Consider the following 24,941-nt stretch of genomic DNA (forward strand, 5'->3'; position numbering starts at 1 on the left):
TGTTCTGCAGCGTATGGACAGACACAACCCCTGACCTCGTGGAGTTTGCAATTTGGTAGGGATATAGGCAATAAACAAGTAAATGAATAAGTGAATGAGTAGACTATCTCAAATGTGAGTTAGGATAGTGCTATGAAAGAAATAAAGCATGATAAGGGAATAGGAAAAAAAAAAAAAGTACCAGTTGATAGAATCTCTCTCCAGGTCCTTTGAGGTAAGTTCCAGATGCATCAGAAAGATATTTATTTATTTATTATTTTAAAAATTTATCTTATTGAAATGTAATTAATTTACAATGTTGTGTTTCTGGTGTACAGCAAAATGATTCAGTTATACCCATATATATATTCTTTTCCGTATACTTTAATGGAAGTATATTTAATATAGTTTGCTGTGCTGTACCATAGAACCTTGTTGTTTATCCACTCTCTATATAATAGTTTACATCTGCTGACCCCAAGTGCCCACTCTGTTCTTCTCCCACCCCACACTCCTCCTTGGCAACCACAAGTGTATTCCTTATGTCTTTGAGTCTGTTTCTGTTTTGTAGGTAAGTTCATTTGGGTCATATTTTAGATTCCACATGTAAGTGGTATCATATGGTATTTGTCTTTCTCTTTCTGACTTATTTCACTTAGTATGATAACCTCTAGGTCCATCCGTGTTGCTCCAAGGGGCATTCTTTCATTTTTTAATGGCTGAGTAATATTCTGTTGTATACATGTACCACATCTTCTTTATACATTCATCTGTTGATGGACATTTCCCTTGCTTCCTATCTTAGTTATTGTAAACAGTGCTGCTGTCAACATAGGGTTGTGTGTATATCAGAAAGATAGATTTTTTTTAAATGTTGCAATTCCTGGAAATATATCCAATTTGCTCTGTTTTCATTGATTGTCTCAGGAGAGTGGGAGTTAACAGCCACATACTTTTTGCCATCAGTTATCTGTTTCTTTTTACCAAGAAAGAAACACCCATAGGCTGCTATTACGTCAGAGAATGGTGCCTTCTCTGCAACCAGCCACACACCCTACGGCTACCTATGGGCTATAGGAACCACTACAGGCATGTGAAACCTAGGGCCACTCCTCCAGAGTAGTGTGAAGAAAGATGCTGGAATTTTCCAAACTTCCATCCACAGATATAACTCAGTCATAACTCTCTCATCATTGCTAGATAGTTAACAGAGCCCAGAAACCACTTGCTGTGCCAGCTAGCAAGCACAGGGGTTCAGTGACCTTCAAATATTACTGAGATCTTGTTGTTCTAGGCATGAAGTAGCTTGAATAATTCTTTCAAAACATTAACAACTCCCATTGTTCAGTTGTACATGAAGCAGCAAGTGCTTCTCTTTGCATTGTTTGCCCTTCTGTTTTCAGAAGGTCTCAAAGACACTAAAACTAATTGCTGTCATTCCTACAATATGTGTCTGTCTTTAACCAGAACTACAGCAGTCCCTGATGCTGCCGGTCATTTTCCTGAAGGATTGGTAGGTACAATGGGCTTCACAAACAGGGGCTTTTCTAATTCTGGAAAATACCCTGCTACCCTCCTAAAGATAGACCTCTCTCCTAAAAACACCTCTGGTTATGAGGCCAAGGTTAAGGAAATGAGGGTGTGGCAAGGCGGTAGCGCAGGATACATTTCCTAGGAAAGTTCTGTCTTAGTTTTCTCCCTTTTTGGTCTTGTGATTGGCTCTGAGTTTCTGCTCTGTAGTAAACACAAGTGTCTTGATTGCTTTCTAAAGGTCAGACCTGTCACCACGCCTCTCATTTACTTGAGTTGTGGTTGGTTTCACATTTCTTGGTAAATGGTCCAATAGCTGTGATGTAGACCTCAAGTTCCTTCACTTCATAGCCTTGTATCTTCAAGGGGGAACTCTGGAAACCTTCCCCTTTGCCGAAAAACCAAGTCAGCTTTGCTTATAGCTCTGCCTCCAGTGCCTACAGAGCCTGGCATGCTCAGCTTGTTGAATGCACAGCGCAGAAGGGACAGGGCTCCCTAGGACCAAGAGTGTCTCCTGACCAGTGTCCGGAAAAATCGCATTTTCTGCCCAAGGGCTGACAACCCTTGTGGTTTTGGCTGAGTTCTAGCAGCTCCTGTCTTTGCTCTCTTTGTGGTTATTCATGTCGCTCACTAATGGCTGACTTGTTCAGCCTCTCGTTTATCAGTACAAGGCAGTGACACCGCTTGCTTTGGCAGATGCTTGTACAGCAGCCTACTGTACGTGCTGCCTATAGGCTACTTTACAAGCTTTTTGGCTTCTCATAAGCTAATTGGCTTTTCAATATGAGCATCAAATGAGTCCTCAGAGCCAGAATACCACTCCCAAAGATGAGTCAGTGTTGGAAGGAGCAGATAAAATGTGCTCTCTTGCTTTTCATATACTATAGTCTCCTGCACTCAGTCAAGTGGATTATGCTCCTAGACAGCCGAGTGTACTGGAAACAATTTGCCCAGTTTTGCAAAGCCGTGGGCACAGAGCTCTGCTTGCCCCGGCACGAAGCATAGCCTGAGCCCTTCCCTTGGCATTAAGTTGCTCTCTTTCTGTTCAGTTCAGTCCAAAACTTAGGATGGGTTAAGCACCAGCATATGATGCTGTTTATATTAGTTTGTCACAAAAGGGGGATTTTTGAATTAAATGTCGATAACCCAGCTCCTTCTTAAATCTTTTTATCAGCTTTTTCATTCCTGCACCCTGGCATAATGACATAGGTATGACGTAAACAAGGCATCTCAGAGGGCTGCTTATAAAGATCCGGGAGAAAAGATAAATATGCGATGATGCCCTGATATCCTGAAATATGAGCTGCAGGTTTGTATTTTCTTTGTGGGATCGGATATTGGTTTTCGTGCTTTATTGACCTGGCAGGGAGAGAGCTGACGAAACAACGAAGAACTTTACACTTTTTTTTTTTTTTTTTTTTTTAACCTCCCTTGTCTACCTGGAGAAATCTGGACATTGAATCACAGAACCAGAAAGACTCCGATGGGGTCTTTCTAATGGGGTTAGCCAGTCACGTCTTTGCAGAACCCAAATCAGATCCAGCCTTGGAGGTAAAAATCCACACTGGTACCTTCTCAGAGGAAAAAGGGATTGGCGTTGGTCTTGCTGTAGAGATGCTCTCAGGAACCCCAGGCAAACAGAGGGGCTGGGCTGTGAACTGTGACAGTCCTGTTCAGTAAGAAGCTGATGTCCTCAGTGCCCCGTGTTAAGCTCGGTGGGATCAGCATGCGTTTGTATTCAGTTAAGCACGCTTTCCCTTCTATCAGGGTCTTTGTACCATTGTCGCAATTAGCACCAAGTTGCCTGGGAACATCAGAAACAGGAATCCTCCAGAATGCTAATGTCAAAGACATCTCCCCTGACATAGCAGGAATCCGTCTTCTCCTGCAACATGGCCTCTGGGGGAGGTCATTTAAGTTGTCCTCTTGGCTCAACACCTTCAAATAAGCTTCCAAACCAAAGATCTACCCAATATAAAAAGCCCTTGTCCTTATAAAAAAAACCTTTTCATCATCCTAAAAATAGAATCCCTGATAGGTGGCCACTTTGAGGTGTGAAGTAAGTGAGCCACACTCAGGAGAAAATGACATGCTCCCAGGTTTTTTAAAGAATTGTAATAAAATCTACATCACAGAAAATTTAGCGCTTGAACCGTTTTTAAGCGTCCAGTTCAGTGGTGTTGAGTGCATTCACATTGTTTTGCAGACGTCACCATCATCCATCCCCACAACTTTCTCATTGTCCCAAAGTGAACCTCTGTCCTATTAAGTGCTAACTCCCCATCCCCCTCTGGCAACCACTATTCTACTTTCTGTCTCTGTGAATTTGACGGCTCTAGAGACCTCATGTAAGTGGATGTTCCCAAGCTTTTTATAATATTTTGGGAAGTGTTTGACCGGACTGCCATCTAATAAAATTTTTATGGAAGGAAATGATAATCTTGGGCAGATGATCAAGATCTCCCTGGTTTTTGCGCTGCACAGACGAATGGCAGGGTGCCTTGTTCTTCTTAGCCTTTATAGAACTGCAGCAAAATGGAAACAAATGAAACAGATCTTCAAGTCCCAGTCAGATATGTTGCCAAACAGGAGAAGCAGTAGCTACAGTGGTTTGTGTACGGTTTTCCGTTTTATGAAGCATATTAATTTGTAAGTTTTTTCTCACTTGATTCTCACCATGTCCTATGAGGTATTCTATTAGTCCTGTTTTAATGATAAGAAACTGTGGCTCAGTTAAGCAAATTATCTCGGGCTACAAAAACTCATCAAAGGCAGAATCAGGACTTTCAGCTGCAGGTTTTCAATTTTAAAACCGCAGTGCTTTCCATCATAGCACACTGTGAGCAATTATCACCTCTCTGGAGGTCCAGGTAATGCCAGTCCTCAGAAAGGGAGGGCTTCTCCAAGTACCAGTGCTCTGCCTGCCTAGCAAGGATACACGTGGGAACCCTTGACCTGACTAGCCAGCCTCCAAAGTCTTGGTGCAGATTGATGGCCTGGTTCTCCATCCCAGCTGGTCAAGTTCAGCACTTAGCCCAGTGCTATCCAATAGAAATATGTGAGCCACAAATATGAGCCATATATGTAATTTATTTATTTATTTTCCATTTATTTTATTTTATTTTATTGCTTTTTTTAGGGCCGCACCCTTGGCATATGGTGGTTGCCAGGCTAGGGGTCCAATCGGAGCTACAGCTGTAGGCCTACACCATAGTCACAACAACTCAGGATCTGAGCCGCATCTTCGACCTATGCCACAGCTCATGGCAACGCCAGCTCCTTAACCCACTGAGCGAGGCCAGGGATTGAACCCGAAACCTCATGGTTCCTAGTCGGATGCGATTCCGCTGTGCCACGACGGGCACTCCCACATGTGTACTTTAAATTTTTCTAGGAGTTCCTGTTGTGGCTCAGCAGTAACGAGCTCAGCTAGTATCCATGAAGACAGGTGTTCAATCCCTGGCCTCATTCAGTGAGTTAAGGATCCAGTGTTGCTGTGAGCTGTGGCGTGGGTTGCAGACGCCGCTCGGATCCTGAGTTGCTGTGACTGAGGTGCACGTCAGCACCTGCAGCTCCAATCTGATCCCTAGCCTGGGAACTTCTATATGCCACACATGCTGCCCTAAAAAGCAAAAAACAAAAAAAACAAAAAAAAAAATTCTAGTATGCACATTTTAAAAAAAGTAATGAACAGGTGAAGTTAATTTTAAGAATATACTGTAGTTAACCCTGTATCTCCAAAATACTATCATTTCAATATGCAATGAATATAAAAATTATTAATGAGCTCTTTTACCTTTTTGCTGTTGTTACTATCATTTCAATATGCAATGAATATAAAAATTATTAATGAGCTCTTTTACCTTTTTGCTGTTGTTACTATGTCTTCAAAATCCATGTGCATTTTATACATACAAGCAATCTCGAGCCAGATGCTAAAATTTCATCAGCAGTACCTGATATGAATTTAGATTTCATAAAAATTATTAGTTGAAACAGTCAATTCATTTACCCAAGGTGTCTCAAGCATATGTAGAAGTTTTCTCATAGCTGAATTGTTTATCAGTTTTAAAATTTAAGTTAATTAAAATGAAAGAACATTTAAAATTCTGTCCCTCTATTCCACAGGCCACATGTAGATGCTTATTAGCTACATATGGCCAGTGGCCACCATACCAGCCAGTGTTGGTCTAGGTGAACAGCGACGGCTGGCCCCGACTGGACCCAGTAGCAATGGACTAAACAGGGGTCAGCAACCTTTTTCTGTAAAAGGCCAGAGAGTAAATATTTTCAGCTTTGGAAGCCATGTTGGGGGTCTGTTGAAACTGCCGTGGTGTCTTGAGAGCAGCCACGGAATGAATGAGATGGCTGTGTTCCAATAAAACTTTATTTTAAAAAACACGTGCCAGGGCCACGTAATTTACTGACTACTGGATTACGGCCTTTGTCTCTGTGCCTCAGCTGAGCTGTGAGATTATAGAAAACAGCTGGCTCTATCGTCTAGTTTTCTGAGATGAAGTTGTTAAAATCTCACTCGTTGTATCCCTTTCTCTGTGTGTAATTACAATTTTGGCACTACTTGGCGTGAGGACTGCTATGCACCTGAGTCCTGGGTGATGTGTTATCTTTCAGACACTCTTCAGGGGGCTCCTTGTGCATCATGAGGCAATTACTTCCCTGTACTTTGAGGTCCATGCATTGAGCGTGGAGAAGACTGGAAGAAAAAGCCCCCCCAAAAAAGAAAAGAAAAAAGCATTCATGGCGATCTGAACAAGGTGGGAAACTCCCAAGAACACCAGCTTGTATCACCCCCTGCTCTTTCCTCTCTTCACACAGCCAGTGGGACAGGCAGGAATCATGCATATTTCGGAGACGGAAACATACATGAGATCACATTAAGTCAGAGGAACAGCTATTTCTCCGTGGTTATTATATTCTGTGGCATCCATCCATTTTGATGGTAAAGGTGGAAGTATTTGTAAATTCTGATTCCCGGCCTGGGGCCTCAAGGTCCTGAGTCATATCATCAGGAAATAACTCCATCCAGACCAGGTAATGTTAATTGCAAAAGAGAGGTCCCCACCTTTCATCATGATGTTTAGAAGTGTTATGGGGACTAATGGAGGACAAGAAAGGGGACACTGGGATTGATTGGAAGGAAAGTGACATCCCCTAGGTTCTTTAGGGTGGGGATGTATTGGAGCCTGGCTTTGCAGAGATCTTTGAAGCTCAGCAATTTGGGGGGAGAGGCAATTAGGTAAAAATTAGCCATAGCTTTGGGGTTCTGGTGAACATAAAACTTTAGATCCAGTACTTCTTCCTGCAAGGATGATGTGTAGGTGTTGGTGGTGGTCAGCTAATAATCCCTTACAATATTCAGGAGTTTTGGCTTGGGGTCACTTTTTTAAAATCAGGGTTTGAGGTTGAACTGTATTAAGGACTTTGGTCATGACAGGTCACAGAATTTGCAAAGGTACTAAGTGATGACACCATCTGGCTTTTCCAGACACGTTATGCAACTTTGCCTTCCCCCAAGTTCCATAGCTCTATCAGACGTGCAGCGCTATGTGCAAGTGGGAAGAGCTGCAATGGCATGATGTTTTTTGACTATGGAGATAATTATTTGGGGAAGCTGTTCTGATGATGGCTCACACGGAGGCTCAGCCCTGCAGCGCGGAGCTGTCTCTAATCGTGATTGCCTGTAATGATGATTACCCCAAACTCTGGAATTATAACAATAGATTTTACAAAGTTAGAGTATAATTGCTCCCCATTCCATATGTGAGCACAGTTTAAACAACTTTGATCTTTCAAATGATGGCAGACTTTCGTTATTCATCTTCTGAAACCAGCAAAGTTCAAAGGCAGTGGCTCAGAACCATCCCTCTTTGTTCATCATCATGAGATCTGGATTTGTTAAACCAGTTCACCTGTTAGTGAAATAAGGGCTGAGGTTGGCTGGAGAGAAAAAGAGTACAGACCTGTGGAGTTCAAATCCCAGCTCTGCCACCTAGAAGCCACATGGCAGGAGGAAGTCTGGCATCTCAGAGACAGAGCTTCCTCATCTGCAAATACCTACCTGGCTGAATCATTGTGGGTGTTAGAAATGAGCATAAAGCACATAATTGGTACCTCACACTAATAGGCAATCAATTAAGCTTTATCACCATCATCAGCATCATCAGCATCAATTTTGTTGTCAATTCTCTGGCTTCTGAGTCTATGGATTTTGTAGCCTTCATTTCACAAACAAGCTTGTCTGGAGTTGGTGATCGGTGATGTCATATTCTCACTAAATTGGAGGTGGAGCTTTGCAAGAAATTCGTATTAAAGAGGAGAGGAGTTGCCTTGTGGCGGAGTAGGTTAAGGAGCCAGCATTGTCACTGAAGCAGCTCAGGTCACTGCTGTTGCTCACATTCGATCCCTGGCCCAGGAACTTCCACAGGCTCAGCCAAAATAAATAAATACATAGATAGATAGATAGATAGATAGATAGATAGATAGATAGATAGATAGATAGATAAATAAAGGAGGAAAGAAGAAACAGTCTCCTAAAGATGGGCCATTTTGGTTTTGGCACCACTGGGTACTAAGCAAGTATTCAAGTACTAATTAATGCCTTCATTACCCTCTGCCCCAGCGGTTCTGTTTTTCATGTATATTTGAATAAGACCCTCAACTTCCCTCTCCCTCAGAGTCTGAATGTAAAAAGGCTGGAATGGCCCAGTTTTCAGTATTTTTAGCAGTGTCTCTGGTGATTTTAAGACACGGTTCAAGGGAGTTCCTGTCATGGCTCAGTGGAAACAAATCTGACTAGCATCCACGAGGATGCAGGTTTGATCCCTGGACTCGCTCAGTGGGCTGAGGATCTGGCGTTGCCGTGAGCTGTGGTGTAGGTCAAAGAGGCGGCTCAGATCTGGCGTTGCTGTGACTGTGGCATTGGCCAGCAGCTGTAGCTCAGATTCGACCCCTAGCCAAGGAACTTCCATATGCTGTGGTGCGGCCCTAAAATTAAAAAAAAAAAAAAAAAAAAAGGTAAGGTTCAAGGACTGTCTGTCCTGCTCTATCCCCTCTGAGAAACTTTTGGACACTTGCGTCTTTGAGTCAATTTGTGGTTTGAAACCTATGCTTCTGGAAAGACATACATTGTATGATACCACGTTTATGTGGAATCCAAAAAAATGATACAAGTGAACTTATTTACAAAAAAGAAATAGTCTTCACAAACTTTAAAAACCAACCAAAAGTGGGGAGGAGGGATGAACTGGGGGTTTGGGATTGGCACATGCACACTATTGTACATGGAATGGGTGGTCAGTGGGGACTGCTCTATAGCACGGGGAACTCTACTCAGTGTTCTGTGATAACCTATAGGGGAATGGATACGTGTATATGTATAATTGAATCACTTTGTTGCACAGCAGAAATTAATACAACATGCAAGTCAACTCTACTTCAGTAAAACTTAAAAAAATTAAAAGGAGTTCCTGTCATGGCTCAGTGATTAATGAATCTGACTAGGAACCATGAAGTTTCCGGTTCAATCCCTGGCCTTGCTCAGTGGGTTAAGGATCCAGCATTGCCGTGGCTCTGCTGTAGGCCGGTGGTTATAGCTCCAATTGCACCCCTAGCCTGGGAACTTCCATATGCCATGGGAGCAGCCCTAGAAAAGGCAAAAAGCCAATAAATAAATAAACAAAAACAAAAACTTCTGCTCCTGAATGGTCCAGCTCAGATGGCCACAACCAAGAGTACAGGCCTGACTTCCTTGGGAGAGAAAGAAGTGACAGCTGCAGAGCCCTCGACCATTGCAGCGTCTGGGCTTGAGTGTCCTGCCACCCCCAGCAATGTCACCCATGCTACTGCATCCAGTCTGTCAGTCGCCCACAGAGTGATGCTATCTTAGTGAGCTAAGGCTGGTGTCTGCCCTGTGATGGCTCATTCAGGAGCCACCCGAATGATCAATGAGGCCAGGCAGCCAGGCCCTCCTCTGGCTCCCGGTGAATCAGCCTCTGGCTGCCTCAGCCCTTTCCTTTCAGCATGGAGCAGGAAGCACTTGAGCTGAGCGCAGCCAGGCTGACTCGTGTCTGGCTAATGGCTTTTCTGTGTCATGCATCGTCCTTGGTTGATACATTTCCACGTGTGAGTGGGTCGGAGTTCCTGGAGATGGTCCAGGAATAGACACCTCTCTGCCAACAGCCCCCCGCCCCCCGCCCCGCTGAAAGCCCTTGACAGCATTTGGTTTAGGGGTATCTGCTTCAGAAGTGAGGGGGCTACACTTTCTTTTAAAAAGATTGAGGTTGTCAACTGAAGAAAAATGTACACCCTAAAAGTTGTGAGTTAAATTGTATTTGGGGAGCTTCCTGAAGACTGGAGTTCCGAGGAACTGCTCTGGAGAAGTAAGGGAGAGCTACGGTATACAGGAGTTTTTGCTGAAAAAAGCCCAACAACAACGTCGAAGTCAAAAGATTATCGTTGGAGTTTCTTTGTCGCAGTGGGTTAAGGATCCACTGTGGTTGCTGCTGTGGCATGGGTTGATCCCTGGCCCAGGAACTTCCACAAAAAGAGAGGGAGAGGGATAGAGAGATTGCTAATTTTGCTAATCACAAAACCTAGACATCTTAAGGTAATGATTTTAGTGCCTTTTTTTTTTTTTTTTTTTTTGCATGGGAAGATGCAAGAGTCTAAGCTCATTGAAATGACTCCTTAGATATGCATCTTAACCATCTAGGATTAGTATCCAAAGCGCAGAATGTTTCCTGGTTTTCTCCATCCTGAATTCTGCCCCCAGGGGGCACCATTGGGGTTAGGTGTGGGGCGGTGTCAGTGGCTGATGGCTTGACCGCCGGCAAAACATTCATCATTTACTGGAAAGGCAGCAGGATGTTTACTGGAATGGTAGGCAACATTCCCTTTCCACAGGTGGAAATCACTTAGCACGAAATTAACCGCTGTGTGTGTGTGTGCGCGCGCGCGCGCGCGCTCTTTAGGGCCACACGTGCAGCATGTGGAAGTTCCCAGGCTAGGGGTGGAATCAGAGCTACAGCTGCTGGCCTCCTCCACAGCCACAGCAACTCGGGATCTGAGTGAGTCTGCAACCTACTCCACAGCTCCCGGCAATGCTGGATCCCCAGCCCACCAAACGAGGCCAGGGATCGAACCCCCATCCTCACAGATATTAGTTGGATTCGTTTCCACTGTGCCACAGTGGGAACTCCCCGAAATTAACCACTTTAAAGTCAGTTCAGTGGCGTCTAACGGTGTTCTGCAACCCCCACCTCTATCCAGATCCAGAACACGTCCATCACCCCAAAAGGAAAACGCGTACCCATTGTTTGCTTGGGCTGTCATAGCAAAACAGCACAGACTGGGTGCCTCATCAACCCGAATTGTAAGGTCTCACGGTTGTGGATGGGGGAAGTCAGAGATTAAGGGTCAGCAGGCCAAGCCGATTCCTTCAGGAGGCTGGGAGGGAAGGATCTGTTTGACCTTGGCTTGTAGATGGCCATCTTCCTGCGTCGTTCACCTCGTCTTTTTCTTATGTCCACCTTGCCCCTTTGTATAAGGAAACCAGTCCTATTGGATTAATGTCCATCCTAATGACCTCATTTTAATCCAATTACCTCTGTCAGGACCCTACCTCCAAAGAAGGTCACGTTCCGACGTACTGGGACATCAACATACAAATTTGGGGAAACTCAACCCAACCCATAACATCCATTATGCTGAATTGGTATTTAGTACTTCCTTTTATGGCATAGTAATATTCCGTCGCAAGTAAACACTTATTTTTTTGAACACTAAGTACAAAGTGTCCATCTACACAAGGAAGAGTGTTAATCTTACGGGTAAAGAGAAGGACTTACTAAAAGGAAGCCAAGGCAAGCCTCTGATCCCAAAATTTGTTTAAAAATAAATTTTATCTTTGATTTTCCTCTCTTTCTGCTCTTAACCTCAGCACACACCTAGTCAGATTAAAAGCATTTTAAATGCAGACCCTTCTGAGGAGGGGCGTAGCACAGACAGGAAGCACTGCTGTTTGAGAAGAGCCAGCCAGCCACTGTTCCCATTGTCATGGTTACTTGGCCTGGTCCCTCAGGCTGGCCTCACACCAGAGCCTTTCCCATCCTCTTCATTCACCCCTCCCTGCACCTGCCTCAGAATGAAAGAGGACCTTGGGCCGTGTGTGTCCTCTTAGCTTTGGAACTGACTGCTCTATTGACTTGTGCATGTCACCTGCCCCCTTAATGTAAAATCTATTTCTCTCTCTTATGCACATGGACAGGAGACCTACATCCCTGCTGGCCTGGGCTCTTGGGGAATAACCTAGAGCCATCATGAGCTCGCTGCAGACTCAGTCCCCTTCCTCCCATCCCATGGGGCTTGATGATGATGACACTGTGTGTTGTTTCACACTGAATCTGCAGGAAGGACCACAGCAGGGTCCCATCGCCCTGCTTCCTGATTCTGAGCAGGCTTCCTTTGTGCAAAAGTCACTTTCTTCCCTTCTTCCTCCCTCTCTCTTTCTCTTTCTCTCTTTTTCTCTCCATCAAATTAGTTTTGTCACTTTGGAAGTTCACTGGGTGAAGCGATGCCTGCTGGCCCCAGGGTTTTCAGAGAGCCAAGAAGAAGAATGGAACAGCCCCAAAATGCAGACAGGATGGAAAGTGTTCACATTACGTGTTGTTTCATATTATCATTTTTGTGGAACATGTGTGTCTTTGGGGACCTTGGGCTGGCAAGCCCCACACTGTGAGTGGAATTGAGTAAAAAGGACTTAAAGATACTGTAGATTTTCCTCCTTGTGGACCAGCCTTTAGAGCACAGTTTCCACTCACGGTGGGGCCTGGGCATCTGGAGTTCTAAAAGCTTCCAGGTGATTCTAATGTCCAGCCAGCTTTCAGAACCTCGATTCTAGGGGACTGGCACCTCCAGGAGAGTTGATCACTTTGAGAGAGGTGATGGAAGAGACAGGTGACATCTAATCCCCTTGTGCCCAGCAATGCAGTTAATTAGGCAGAAAGAAGGGACAGAAATAACACATCCTCACCTGTCTTTTGCCAAGTAAAACAGGACCTTAGCACCACTACTTAACCCTGGAGGCCTGGAGTGGAGAGGGGAACTCCAGCGTGCCCACTTTTCTGCTGCTACCCATGAGTTGATCATCTGTCAGAACATGAAGTCCAGTCCAGCAGCCACCCTGGCGGCAAAAGTTTCACAAGAACAGACCGACTGTATCTGCAGTCTTTTTTTTTTTTTTTGGCTCCAGCACTAACCACTGGACCACAGGAGAACTCTCTGGTGGCTGTGCTCTTCTCACAACTAGTTCTTCTCCTTCCTGAGGAAAAGTAACATCAGGCTCAGGCATCTGCTTGCTTTTCTCAGCGGAAAGTGCTACTCTGATATGAGTTGCTCCTAGGCGGTGGTTGAAGGGAGGATGTTTTCCAAGGTGAGCCGTGAGACTGACCCTTTTGTCTCTGTGTTTTATAGTATAAAATCGGACAGCTGTACATGATCAGCAAGCACAGCCACGAACAGAGCGACCGTGGGGAAGGGGTGGAGGTCGTCCAGAACGAGCCCTTCGAGGACCCTCACCATGGCAACGGACAGTTCACGGAGAAGCGCGTGTATCTCAACAGGTAAGCCCTGGCAGCGGGCGAGCCCCGTCCAGGCACCCCCCCTGCCCAGGAGGCCCTTGCACCCAGCCCCACTGCACGACAGAGGTGGAGGCCAGAGACAGAGGCCATGAATGTCTGGGATGAAAAGGTGACTTGGAAAGTCTTTACATCTGCTCCCCAAAACCTCCAGTCTAGTTGCTTCAGAAAACGGAATCCCCTGTGCTCTGCAAGAGAGTCCTCAACTGCATTTTCCTCGGCAGGAGCTTTTGTCGTACGTCTCTCACTCCTTCCATGACAAGTTAAGATGAAATCTCATCTTAAGGACTAAAAGACTTTGTCTTCTCCACTCGTTCTGGATTAGCAGTAGGAAAGGCCTTGCCTGTAAGTTGTAGAGAAGTGAGTGCGGAAGGCAGCTCTGTGCCAGTGGTGTCTTGACTCAGTAAGATTTCTACTTCCTGCCAAGAGACCACTCAAGTGTCCTCAAAGGAAATTGACAAAACCAATGGTTACCTGTGACCAAGGTGATATGCAGTACGCAGGTGGTCTCTGTTTCTCAGGTGGACCCATCCTTCCCGAGGTAGAGGTTGTCATTTCTCCCTTGGAAGGCGAAGGAGTCTAGGATTATCAACCAGCACACATCACAACTGCCATTTCTGCTTTGCAAAATATATTCTTTAATCTTTTCTGTTTTCTTTTCACTAAGTATGTAAATGATGTAATTGATTGTTGGGGCTTGTCTGATCTTCTCCCTACCTTATACTCCACCCCCTCCAACCCATTTTCTTCTTTTCGCTTCTTTTCTGGGTCAGAATATTTGTCGTCACATGCCACAGGGCATATATTTTCTTGAAAGTACCTGTCTGCATAAGTGAACCAGCATATAACCTTTGCGGTCTTTGCTATCATCTCTAGGAACTCTCTTTACCATCCTCTACGGCCTCTCCTATTGGCCCATTTGTGATTATTCAGAAGGCACTTCCAACATCCAACTGGACCCTGCTCTCAGTTTATTCACTGACTGGCGCTTGCGAATATTCTGCCATTCTCAGCGCCTTGACTATGGTCAGATGTTTCTGAGAGGAGCCGTATCTGGACTCCTCCATTCTCGCATGGCCTCCACCTGCGGACAGGCTGAAGGAGACTCTTTCTTCCAGACGGGAGGGTTTGTGTTCTGTCACTAGGGTATGTGGAAATCTCTCAGACCCATCTCCTGACACTGAAGGCCTTGGGCTGATTAAATCAAGAGGTTTTAATCTGCCCAGGGAGGCAGTACCAGAGAATTCCTGAGTCATGATGAAATGCAAATGAGATTGATCCTCTTCATCTATTAGTAGCTGTGAATTCCCAGGATTTGGAACCAGTTCAGCCTGCAGCCAGCTGTTGATTTGCAGGAGTAGCTGAGCTCTGGGTCTAGCCTGAGGATGGCTTCCTTGCAGAGATACATTTCTCAATATGCTGCCTTGGCATTATTTATGCGAAGGGTGTAAATCAAATATTGAGTAGCAGTCACCTCCGTAGAGCAAAGAGAAGTGAGGGAGAGGCAAGAAAATAGATACACACTTACAGAAAATTCTATTTCTCTGCAGTCGATTGCATTTTCCCAAGTTATTGCCTGGGGAATGTTCCTTGTGTACCAAAGTCAAGAAATTAGAAAACTTTATAACTTTTCCTGAAACAGAACAAGAAGTGTCCAGCTGTCTCTGTCATGTCTGTTTTCTCTATCAAAATATATGATATTTATTTTAAAGGAGAATAATAAACATTAGTAAGAGGGAAATTTGTTATAAATAGAATATCTGGACTTCCAGGAATAGTAACTAAAAAGATTAATATGGACTGTCCCCCCACCTCATGTGACAAACACAGGATGAAATATAACAATATAAAGCAGAGTTCAAAACAAAGGGAAATCCTCAGGTACTAGAAATAAAGAGGAAACACTGACTGGAGTGGAAAGCAGATGCACTAGTGCTAAGGAAGCTGGCGGCGGTGTCAGAACTGAGTGTAGGCCTTAACATCTAGGGACGGGGTATCATGCCCATAAAGGGACAGGAAGTATGACCTCGGGGCATGTAAATGGGGAGTTGGGACTGAGAACTGTGTAAAAAAAAATCGTTTTTGACAATCTAGAACTGAGAAAGGTTACTAGTCAGGGATGCACATTGAAAGACCTACTAAAGGATGTGCATATTCAAATTGTAAAGGTAACCTCTAAAAGAACAGTAAAATAGTATGTAACTTCTAAGAGAAAACTTGACCAATCCAATAGAAGGCAGAGGGTGAATGAAGAGAAGGTTACAAAATGCACGGTAAATAGAAAATTTTGTTAGATAAAACAAGTATATCAGTGATCACAATAATAATGTGTATTAAGTCCTAAACCTGAACCTTGCTCAACAAACCTGGCAACACTGACAAAACACAGTGGCCTAAAGTAATGGGAGATTTTAACATACCTGTTTAATAAAATGATAGATCAAGTAGACAAACAATTTAACAAACGTAGAGAAAATGTAAACGACAGAGTTACAAGCTGGATCTAGTGGACATTAATAGACTGTGGAGGAGTTCCTGTTGTGGCCCAGAGGTAATGAACCTGTAGCATCCGTGAGGACAAGGGTTTGATCCCTGGCCTCACTCAGTGGGTTAAGGATCCGGCATTAGCTGTGGTGTTGGTCATCGCTGCTTGGATCCTTCATTGCTGAGGCTGTGACATGGGGTGGCACCTGCAGCTCTGAATCGACCCCCTAGCCTGGGAACTTCCATATGCCTCAGGTGCACCTCTAAAAAAGAGATGAAAAAAAAAAAAAGACTGTGGAACCAGCATGCCTTTCAAATAAAATACACATGAAAATTTATAAAGACAGATTACAAAATAGGCCAGAAATCAATCTCAACAAATAACTCCAAAATCAATACCATTTATATCCTGCTGGCTAATTACAATGCATGACAGTAAGAAATTGATAACATTAACAAAACCCCTCATTATTTAGAAATGTAAGAATTTCTAAATGTTTCACGGGTTGAAAATGTCAGGTACTTACTTTCCCAGCCACCTTTGAAACTAGGGATGGCATGTGACTAGTTCTAGCCAATTAGACATGAGATTTTTCCTCCCTGATTAAAAAGGGAAAGAAGGTCAAGAGAGACACGATCTGCTTCTAAGAAGAGGAGAGGAAATACATTGTGACTGCTGAGAAGGCAGCTAATAGTACCTACCACATGAATCTTGATAACAAAACCGAATAATAACAATACAAAAAGGAAACTTATAGACCCATCTCTAGGAACCATAGACAAGAAAATTGTATATGAAACTTCAGCAAATCAAATGCCTGAGTACAATAATAATAACAATAATAATTCATGACCTGATCAGATTTGTGTCTGACTGTTAACGTCAACATGAGATGTTCACAAGATTGCTAGGTGTGAAATTCACAATACAAAAAATCAGTAGCAGTATTATACAGCAGAAACAATACATGGAAAAAATAATTTTTAAAAATTCCATTTACAAGAGAAAAACTTAAAAGTACCCAGTAAAACAATCTATAAGATATACAAAATCTTCTTGAAGAAAAATACAAAACATTAGCAGAAGATGTTTTAAAAACCCTAAACAAGGAGTTTTCATTGTGTCTCAGCGGGTTAGAGTTCCGATAGTGTCTGTGAGGATGCAGGTTCAATCCCTGGCCTCACTCTGCGGATTAAGGATCTGGCATTGTGGCAAGCTGCGGCATAAATCAAAGATGCAACTTGAATCCTGTGCTGCTGTGGCTGTGGCATAGGCTGGCAGCTGCAGCTCTGATTCGACCCCTAGTCCAGGAATTTCCATATGCTGCAGGTGCGGCCCTAAAAAGAAAGGAAAAAACAAAGAAAAACCCTAAACAAATAGGAATACTCATAACATTGCCATCTATTCCCAAATCAATTGTAAATTTAAGGCAAACCTAATTAAAATGCCAACTAGGCTTTTTTTGGATAGAATTTGAGAAGATAATCCTAAAATTCCTAATAAAAATAACTATAAAGAGCCTGAAGAAGTTCCCTAGTGCCCCAGTAGGTTAAGAATCCACTGTCGTCACTGCTGTGGCGCAAGCTTGATCCCTGGCCCAGGAACTTCCGCATGCTGCAGGTATGGAAAAAAAAGAGGCTTGACGTCTGGTAGGTTAAGTCTCTTGTCCTTATTCAACTTTTCCGGAATTGTTCATATGAATTTTAGGATTAGAAACCCAAGTGATATGAAGAATATCAGAAGAGGAGTTCTCTGGTAGCCCAATATTGTCACTGCTGTGGTGAACCCTTGATCCCTGGTTCAGGAACTTCTGCATGCTGTGGATGTAGCCAAAAAAAAAAAAAAAAAAAAAAAAAAAAAAAAAATCAGAAGACAGGAGCTCCCATCATGGTGCAGTGGAAACAATTCTGCTAGGAACCCTGAGGTTGAGAGTTCAGTCCCAGGCCTCGCTCAGTAGGTTAAGGATCCGGTGTTGCTGTGAGCTGTGGTGTAGGCTGGCAGTTGTAGCTCCAATTAGATCCCTAGCCTGGGAACCTCCATATGCCACAGGCGCAGCTCTAAAAAGCAAAAAAAAAAAAGAAAAGAAAAGAAAAAAAAGAAAAAAGAATACCAGAAGAAACCAAGGACATTAAACCTAGAAAAGCTAGAATTGGGATGTATGATGCTGTGATCATGTGGGAGAAGAATTAGGCATGTATATTCTTATGACTTTAGGAGGCCCAATTAGACTAAGACCAATGGGTAAGAATGCCACGAGAAAGATTTAGACTCAATTTAAGGAAGAAATCTAAGTATTTGAGCCATCACAGAGTAACAGTAGGGTGACTTATAGTCAATTATGTTGTTATCGGGGATGTTTGAGCATGAGCAGAATACTTACTATAAGGCTGCCCTCAAGCAGATTCAAACATAAAATGGACACATAGGTTCGATCCCCAGCCCGGCACAACGGGTTAAGGATCCAGCATTGCTGCAGCTGCAGCACAGATCGCAGCTGTGGCTTGGATCTGATCCCTGGCCAGGGAACTCCATATGCCTAGGGGCAGCCAAAAAAGAAGGAAGGAAGGAAGGGAAGGAGGGAGGAAGAAAATTAGTTAAATAAATTTTTTAAATGGACAACCTTTCAGATCCTTTTCAGCCCTAATCTTCTATGTTCAAAGTGTGTTTCAAACATTATCCTGACTCTCCTCCAGCATACGTAAATGACTAACCAGTGAGGCACAGGAAAAAAAGTACTTTTACCTCCTTTGGCATGAATTTAAAGTAGGTCCATTATTTTATAATTTTCAAGACTCTTGGTGTATTTGGAAGAGTACTGGCATGTATCTTGGAACCAACAAGATTATGATTTAGTAAGAGAGAAATAAAATGTTGATATGTGGGAGTTCCCTTGTGGCACAGCATTTTAGGGATCCATTGTTGTCACTGAAGCATCCTGGGTTGCTGCTTGTTGTGGATTTGATCCCTGGTCTCGGAACTTCCACATGCCACAGGTGTGGCCAAAAAAAAAAAAAAAAAAAAGTATTTTGGGTAGTTCCTGTTATGGCTCAGCGGTAACAAACTTGATTAGCATCCATGACGGTGCAGGTTCTATCCCTGGCCTTGTTCAATGGGTTAAGGATCTGGTGTTACCATGAGGTGTGATGTAGGTCACAGATTTGGCTCAAATCTGGTGTGGCTGTGGTGTAGGCCAGCAGCTACAGCTCTGATTCAACCCCTAGCCTGCGAACTTTCATATGGCACCGGAAGCCCTAAAAAAGCAAAATTAAAAAGTGTTTTTGTGATCATAAAAGGGAACCAAACCCATTAGTTTGTAGTTACAAACTAGAGTTAACCCATGTCCTTCATGCCCAGGTCATGCAACTACCATGTTGGTGAGGCTGCTTCGTAATGATAATTCATTACATGAGGGAGTTCCCATCGAGGCTCAGCAGAAACGAATCTGACTTGCATCCATGAAGATGCAGGTTCGATCCCTGGCCTTGCTCAATGGGTTAAGGATCCAGGATTGCTGTGAGCTGTGGTGTAGGTTGAAGATGCCGCTTGGATCTCCAATTGATGTGATTCTGGTGTAGGCCAGAGGCTACAGCTACAATTCAACCCCTGGCCCGGGAACCTCTATGAGCCTCGGGTACAGCTCTAAAAAGACAACAGCAACAAAAAAATTCAGGGGCATTCCCAACGTGGCTCAATGGTTAATGAATCCGACTAACATCCATGAGGACTCGGGTTCCATCCCTGGCCTTGCTCAATGGGTTAAGGATCCAGCGTTGCCGTGCGCTATGGCGTAGGTCGAAGACATGGCTTGGATCCCAAGTTGCTGTGGCTCTGGCGTAGGCTGGCGGCTACAGCTCCAATTGGACCCTTAGCCTGGGAACCTCCATATGCCATGGGTGTGGCTCTAAAAAGACAAAAAGACAAAAAAAAATTTTTCATTAAATGAGTATTTATTGAAATTTATGCTGTATAACAAAATGTTCTGGTATTGAAGGGAATCTCTTTATTAAAGAAAGGAAGACAATGGTTCTTTTATTCCAATCAAAATAGGGTCATAAGTCTAGCGATTCCATCATTTATAAGTCCATCTGTCCATCTTTTGAGTGACTAGAAGGAAAAATTTTTCTCCAACCCACTTAGTATTGGTAATTTGGGTCCTGTGTATTAAACTGAAACTGACAGATTAACAGGAGAAAAGACAAGTTTTTACTCATATATGTAGGTGACAGCATCCAGAATAATGTGACTCAAATGGGTGGACAGAATTTGGGGCTTATATGCCATTTTTTGAGGGGGTCTTTTTGTCTTTTTAGGGCTGCACCCGCAGCATATGGAGGTTCCCAAGCTAGGGGTCTAATCAGAGCTGTAGCCGCCGGCCTATGCCACAGCCACAGCAACGCCAGATCCAAGCCGAATCTGCGACCTACACCACAGCTCACAGGAATGCCAGATCCTTAACCCACTGAGCGAGGCCATTGATGGAACCCGAAACCTCATGGTTCCTAAGTCGATTCATTTCTTCTGCACCACAACGGGAACTCCTATATACCATTTTAATGGGGGAGGGAGAGAATGGTGACTTATGGGAAAACAAATGTCTTGTATGCAAAATATGAAAAATAAATGGTTCCTTAAGAGAATGGATGGGAGATAAGATAGGTTGTTTTTGTTTTGGTTTGGTTTTTGTTTGTTTGCTTGTTTGTTTTTTGCCAGTGTCTATTTAGGTGTTTTCTTATCTTGGTGCTTCTTCTTATCTCTGGTGATAGGGGTCAGTTTCCTCTGGTTGTGAAACTCCCAGAGAAGGAATTCGTGATAGCTGAATTCTTTCTAAAGGGTCTGTTTTTATGCAGGTAAACTGTTCAAAGTCTTCCTGCAACTGTTGATTCTCAAATATTGTCAGCTCAGGGTAATCCCGATGTCACTGTGGTATATTATGGACCCCTTCGCTGACCACAGGAAATTTGGTCCCCAGGGCTGGACCGGCAGTAGCTAAGATGTTCCAGTGCCCACTTAATAACTTACATGAAGACTTATCAATGTCCTGTGGACCTGAATTCATGAGCTGGTAAAGTAAGTTGATTCTCTTCCTTACGTCAATCTGTATGGAAAGACAAACCCCATTCAGAAACTGCTTTATCGGAGTTCCCCTTGTGGCTCAGAGGTAACAAACCCAACTAGTATCCATGAGGATGTGGGTTCGATCCCTGGGCCCGCTCAGTGGGTTAAGTGTCCAACGTTGCAGTGAGCTGTCCTGTAGGTTGCAGATATGGCTCGGATCCTGTGTTGCTGTGGCTGTGGTGTAGGCTGGCAGCTGCAGCTCCAATCTGACCCCTAGCCTGGCAACCTCCATATGCCACAGGCACAGCCCTAAACTGCTTTATTGATTTATTACCCAGAGTAGCCATCGGAGGCACTGGAAATACTCAATGCCTGTGTCATCAGGGCTTCCTCTCTGAGTCTTGTCTTGAGCAGAAGGGACATATCACAGAAGGATGATAGTGGCCCCCAGAAATACCTGGAAGCTTGAGAATGGATGGCTATCAGAGTGGCTCCAAGAGGCCAAGAGCAGCAATGATGACACCTATCTTTAAGTAGAACCAACCTCTTCATTCTGCTGTCACCATGGTGGCTGCCATGGGTGGGTCTGAATTGTCCATTTTTTCTTTCTATCATTTGTTCCAAAATCCCAAACATAAGCATCCCATTGAGTTCCCAGGCCAAGCCAGACTACCAGCAGATGGGGAGAGGGCCTTCTAGACTGTTTTCCAAAACAGCTGCACCATTTTACTCTCCCTTTAGACAAGATCAGGCGCGTTCAGGGTGCCATGGCCGTGGACCATTTTACTGTCCCTTCAGCCATGTATGAGGGCTCTAACTCCTCCACAGAGTCACTGCCACTTGCTATTGTCTGTCTTTTTTTTTTTTTTTTTGGTCTTTTGTCTTTTTTGTTGCTGTTGTTGTTGCTATTTCTTGGGCCGCTCCTGCGGCATATGGAGGTTCTGAGGCTAGGGGTTGAATCGGAGCTGTAGCCACCGGCCTACGCCAGAGGCACAGCAACGCGGGATCCGAGCCGAGTCTGCAACCTACACCACAGCTCACGGCAACGCCGGATCCTTAACCCACTGAGCAAGGGCAGGGATCAAACCCGCAACCTCATGGTTCCTAGTCGGATTCGCTAACCACTGCGCCACGACGGGAACTCCTATTGTCTGTCTTTTTGATGACAACCATCCTAGTGGGTGTGAAGTGGTATCTTGCTTGGTTTCAAATGGCATTTCCCTAATGACAAATGATATTGGGCATCTTTTCATGTGCTCATTGGCCATTTGTGTATCTTTTCCAGAGACTTCTTTGCTGAAATCCTTTACCTATTTTTTTTTTTTTTTAATGTTGTGTGGAAATTCCTAGGTCAGGGATCAAACCTGAGCCAAAGCGGTGACCTGACCTCAGCAGTGACAATGCCGGGTCCTTAACCCTCTGTGCCTCAAGAAAACTTCCCTTTGCCCATTTTTAAATTGAGCAGAATGTCTTTTTCAAATGCCATGTATCCTTGCAGTACTTGCCTCTTATCTCCCAGGATTGTGGGGTTGCTCCACTCTCTGGCCCTTCCTGTAGCATATGATGCACTGTTGTGTGCAGTACATTTGGGTGTCTGCTGAATGCATTTAGAACATTACATTAGTACTAATACATTAGTACATTTGGTGGTTGTCCTTGGGCCTTTGATCCAGTTCAGTTAGCCAAATGGTATTTCTTGGCTTCTCTTCAAAAATTCTGGTTTCAGCTGGCATCTAGGGAAAGGAGGGAAGATACCAATCAAGCTCTGGGGTAGTGATTCTGAATAAAACCTATCATCCAGAGTCATATGAACGTGGGGCTTCTCTTTTGTCCCCATTCATTTTCTCTTCATCTGTAGCTTCTCTCCAATCCCTTCCCACTGAAGCCCATGAGGGGAGGGAGTCAGGGGGTGGAGGTAGAGGGGCTTTGGAGAAAAGATGGAGCCTATTTTTAGGCTTGTTTATCAGTCATGAAGTGTCATGTTCTTCCCCACTACGGCAGTTGGATTAATTAGGCTGTGCTGGCAGCTGCCAGTCAGGGAGGGTTGCCAGCTTCTAACGGTGATTCCGCCTAATGCCTGAACCGATTTGCACAGTGAGAACATTTCTTCTGCACCCTGGCTCTTGCCTTCCAAAGCAACCTCTCCTGGCTTCTGATGGGGTTCTGGGTAGGAGATGGTACAGCTTCCCTAAGCCATGAATTCGGTTTAACTGGGCAAGGTCTCTTTACCTACCAGCTCATTGACAGAACCTTGTTGCTGTGGCTTGGGTCTCTCTTTCACATTTCTTCTCCCAATTCTCCCAGATCTTCCCCAAACTAAGAGCTTAGTACCCAGAGCTCAGGTGGCAGTGGGAGCGCCCACTACTCAGCCAACAGGACATAGAGGAAGTGTCAGAGCTGGAGATTCTGACCTGAGCGCTTATTTCCATTGCAATTTCAAAGAATCTTCGTGATCATCATTGCCTTTTAACTATCCAGAGACAATCTTCATTCATTCTGAAAATATTTATGGAGCACCTGCTGAGTGCCAGGTGTTATTCTAGGTGCTGGCTGGGTGTGCAACAGTGAATAGGTCAAAGATCCCTGCTCTGGTGGGACTTGCATTCTAGTTATGAGTGACAGTACATGATAGCCATATATATAAGAATATTATATATTTTAGACTATTTAGTCATATATTCTATATAAATATATTCGATATATTGATATTGAACATGGCATCCTGGAAGCACTTAAGGGCCTTCTTCCCAACATACCTTTCAGTCCCTGCTAGCCTTTTTTTTTTTTTTTTTTTTTTTAATTTTATTGGAGTATAGTTGACTTTAATGTTGTCTTAGTTGTACAACAAAGTGATTCGGTTCTGCATGCACATATATCCATTCTTTTTTCCCTTATAGGTTATTACAGAATATCGAGTAGATTTCCCTGTGCTATACAGTAGGTCCTTGTTAAGTATCTATTTTATATACAGTGGTATGTATGGGTTATACCCATGCTTCCAAATTATTCCTACCCCCATTTTCCCCTATGGTAACCAAAACTTTGATTTCAAACTCCGATAAGTTTGTTTCTGTTCTATAAATAAGTTCTTGTGTGTCATTTTTTATTAGATTCCACGTGTAAGTGGTATCATATGATATTTGTCTTCCTCTGACTTACTTCACTTAACACGACCATCTCTGGGTCCATCTACATTGCCACAAATGGCATTATTTCATTCTTTTTTATGGCTGAGTAATATTCCCTTGTATGTATGTATCACATCTTCTTTATCCATTCCTCTGTCGATGAATGATGAACTTTTAGGTTGCTTCTGTGTCTTGGCTATTGTAAATAATGCTGCAGTGAACATTTGAGTGCACTTCTCTTTTCAAATTACAGTTTTCTCCGGGTATTTGTCTTGGAGTGGGATTGCTGGATCATATGACAATTATTTAATTTTTTTTTTTTTTTGTCTTTTGTCTTTTGTTGTTGTTGTTGTTGTTGTTGTTGTTATTGTTGCTATTTCTTGGGCCGCTTCCGCGGCATATGGAGGTTCCCAGGCTAGGGGTTGAATCGGAGCTGTAGCCACCGGCCTATGCCAGAGGCACAGCAACGTGGGATCCGAGCCGCGTCTGCAACCTACACCACAGCTCACGGCAACGCCGGATCGTTAACCCACTGAGCAAGGGCAGGGATCAAACCCGCAACCTCATGGTTCCTAGTCGGATTCGTTAACCACTGCGCCACGACGGGAACTCCAAATTATTTAATTTTTTAAGGAACCTCCATACTGTTCTCTACAGTGGTTGCACAATTTTACATTCCCACCAACATTCCCACCTCCTCCCAGTGTAGGAGGGCTCTCTTTTCTCCACAGTCCATGCTATTCTATTTTGTCCTCATCTCAGTCCTTAGGAACATGCCAGGGGTTCTTTTGCCACCCCGTCCCCTGCCTTCTGCCCCTTCAACTCCCTCTATGGGAAATCACAGAAACAGAACATGTAGGCCTGGCTGGGATCTTAGAGGGCATCCAGCCAAGCGATTTCCATACTGGTTCTGCCTCACTTCTGACTGATGAGGCTGATGATGTTGACGTGTGTGGCCAGCTCCCGTGGGTGCCCCCCCAGCACTCCTGCCCCATTACTCTAATGCCGTCCACAAAGAGCCTTCCAAGAACTGGCACGAGGCAGGCCTCTTTTCCCAGAATCCCGGCACAAACTGTCCTTTTATAGGAAGAGCAGCAGCGGTGTCCAAGT

At 44.0% G+C, this 24,941-nt stretch overlaps 1 protein-coding gene across 3 annotated transcripts in view; it reads left to right on the forward strand.

The window, feature by feature from the left end:
* The window catches only part of PITPNC1 (phosphatidylinositol transfer protein cytoplasmic 1), a 278,582-nt gene that overhangs the window by 125,808 nt on the left and 127,833 nt on the right, over positions 1–24,941 (forward strand). For all 3 annotated transcript variants that reach the window (XM_084982566.1, XM_084982565.1, NM_001143722.1), the window contains 1 exon segment: positions 13,000–13,148. In XM_084982566.1, the coding sequence (XP_084838692.1) occupies positions 13,106–13,148 (43 nt within the window). In that variant the 5' untranslated portion in view covers positions 13,000–13,105.

Source organism: Sus scrofa, chromosome 12 (assembly GCF_054392235.1).
Source record: "Sus scrofa isolate SSC_HxYL_T2T_F1_AM1 chromosome 12, Sscrofa_HxYL_maternal_Yorkshire_Landrace_v2.0, whole genome shotgun sequence".
Taxonomy (NCBI): domain Eukaryota; kingdom Metazoa; phylum Chordata; class Mammalia; order Artiodactyla; family Suidae; genus Sus; species Sus scrofa.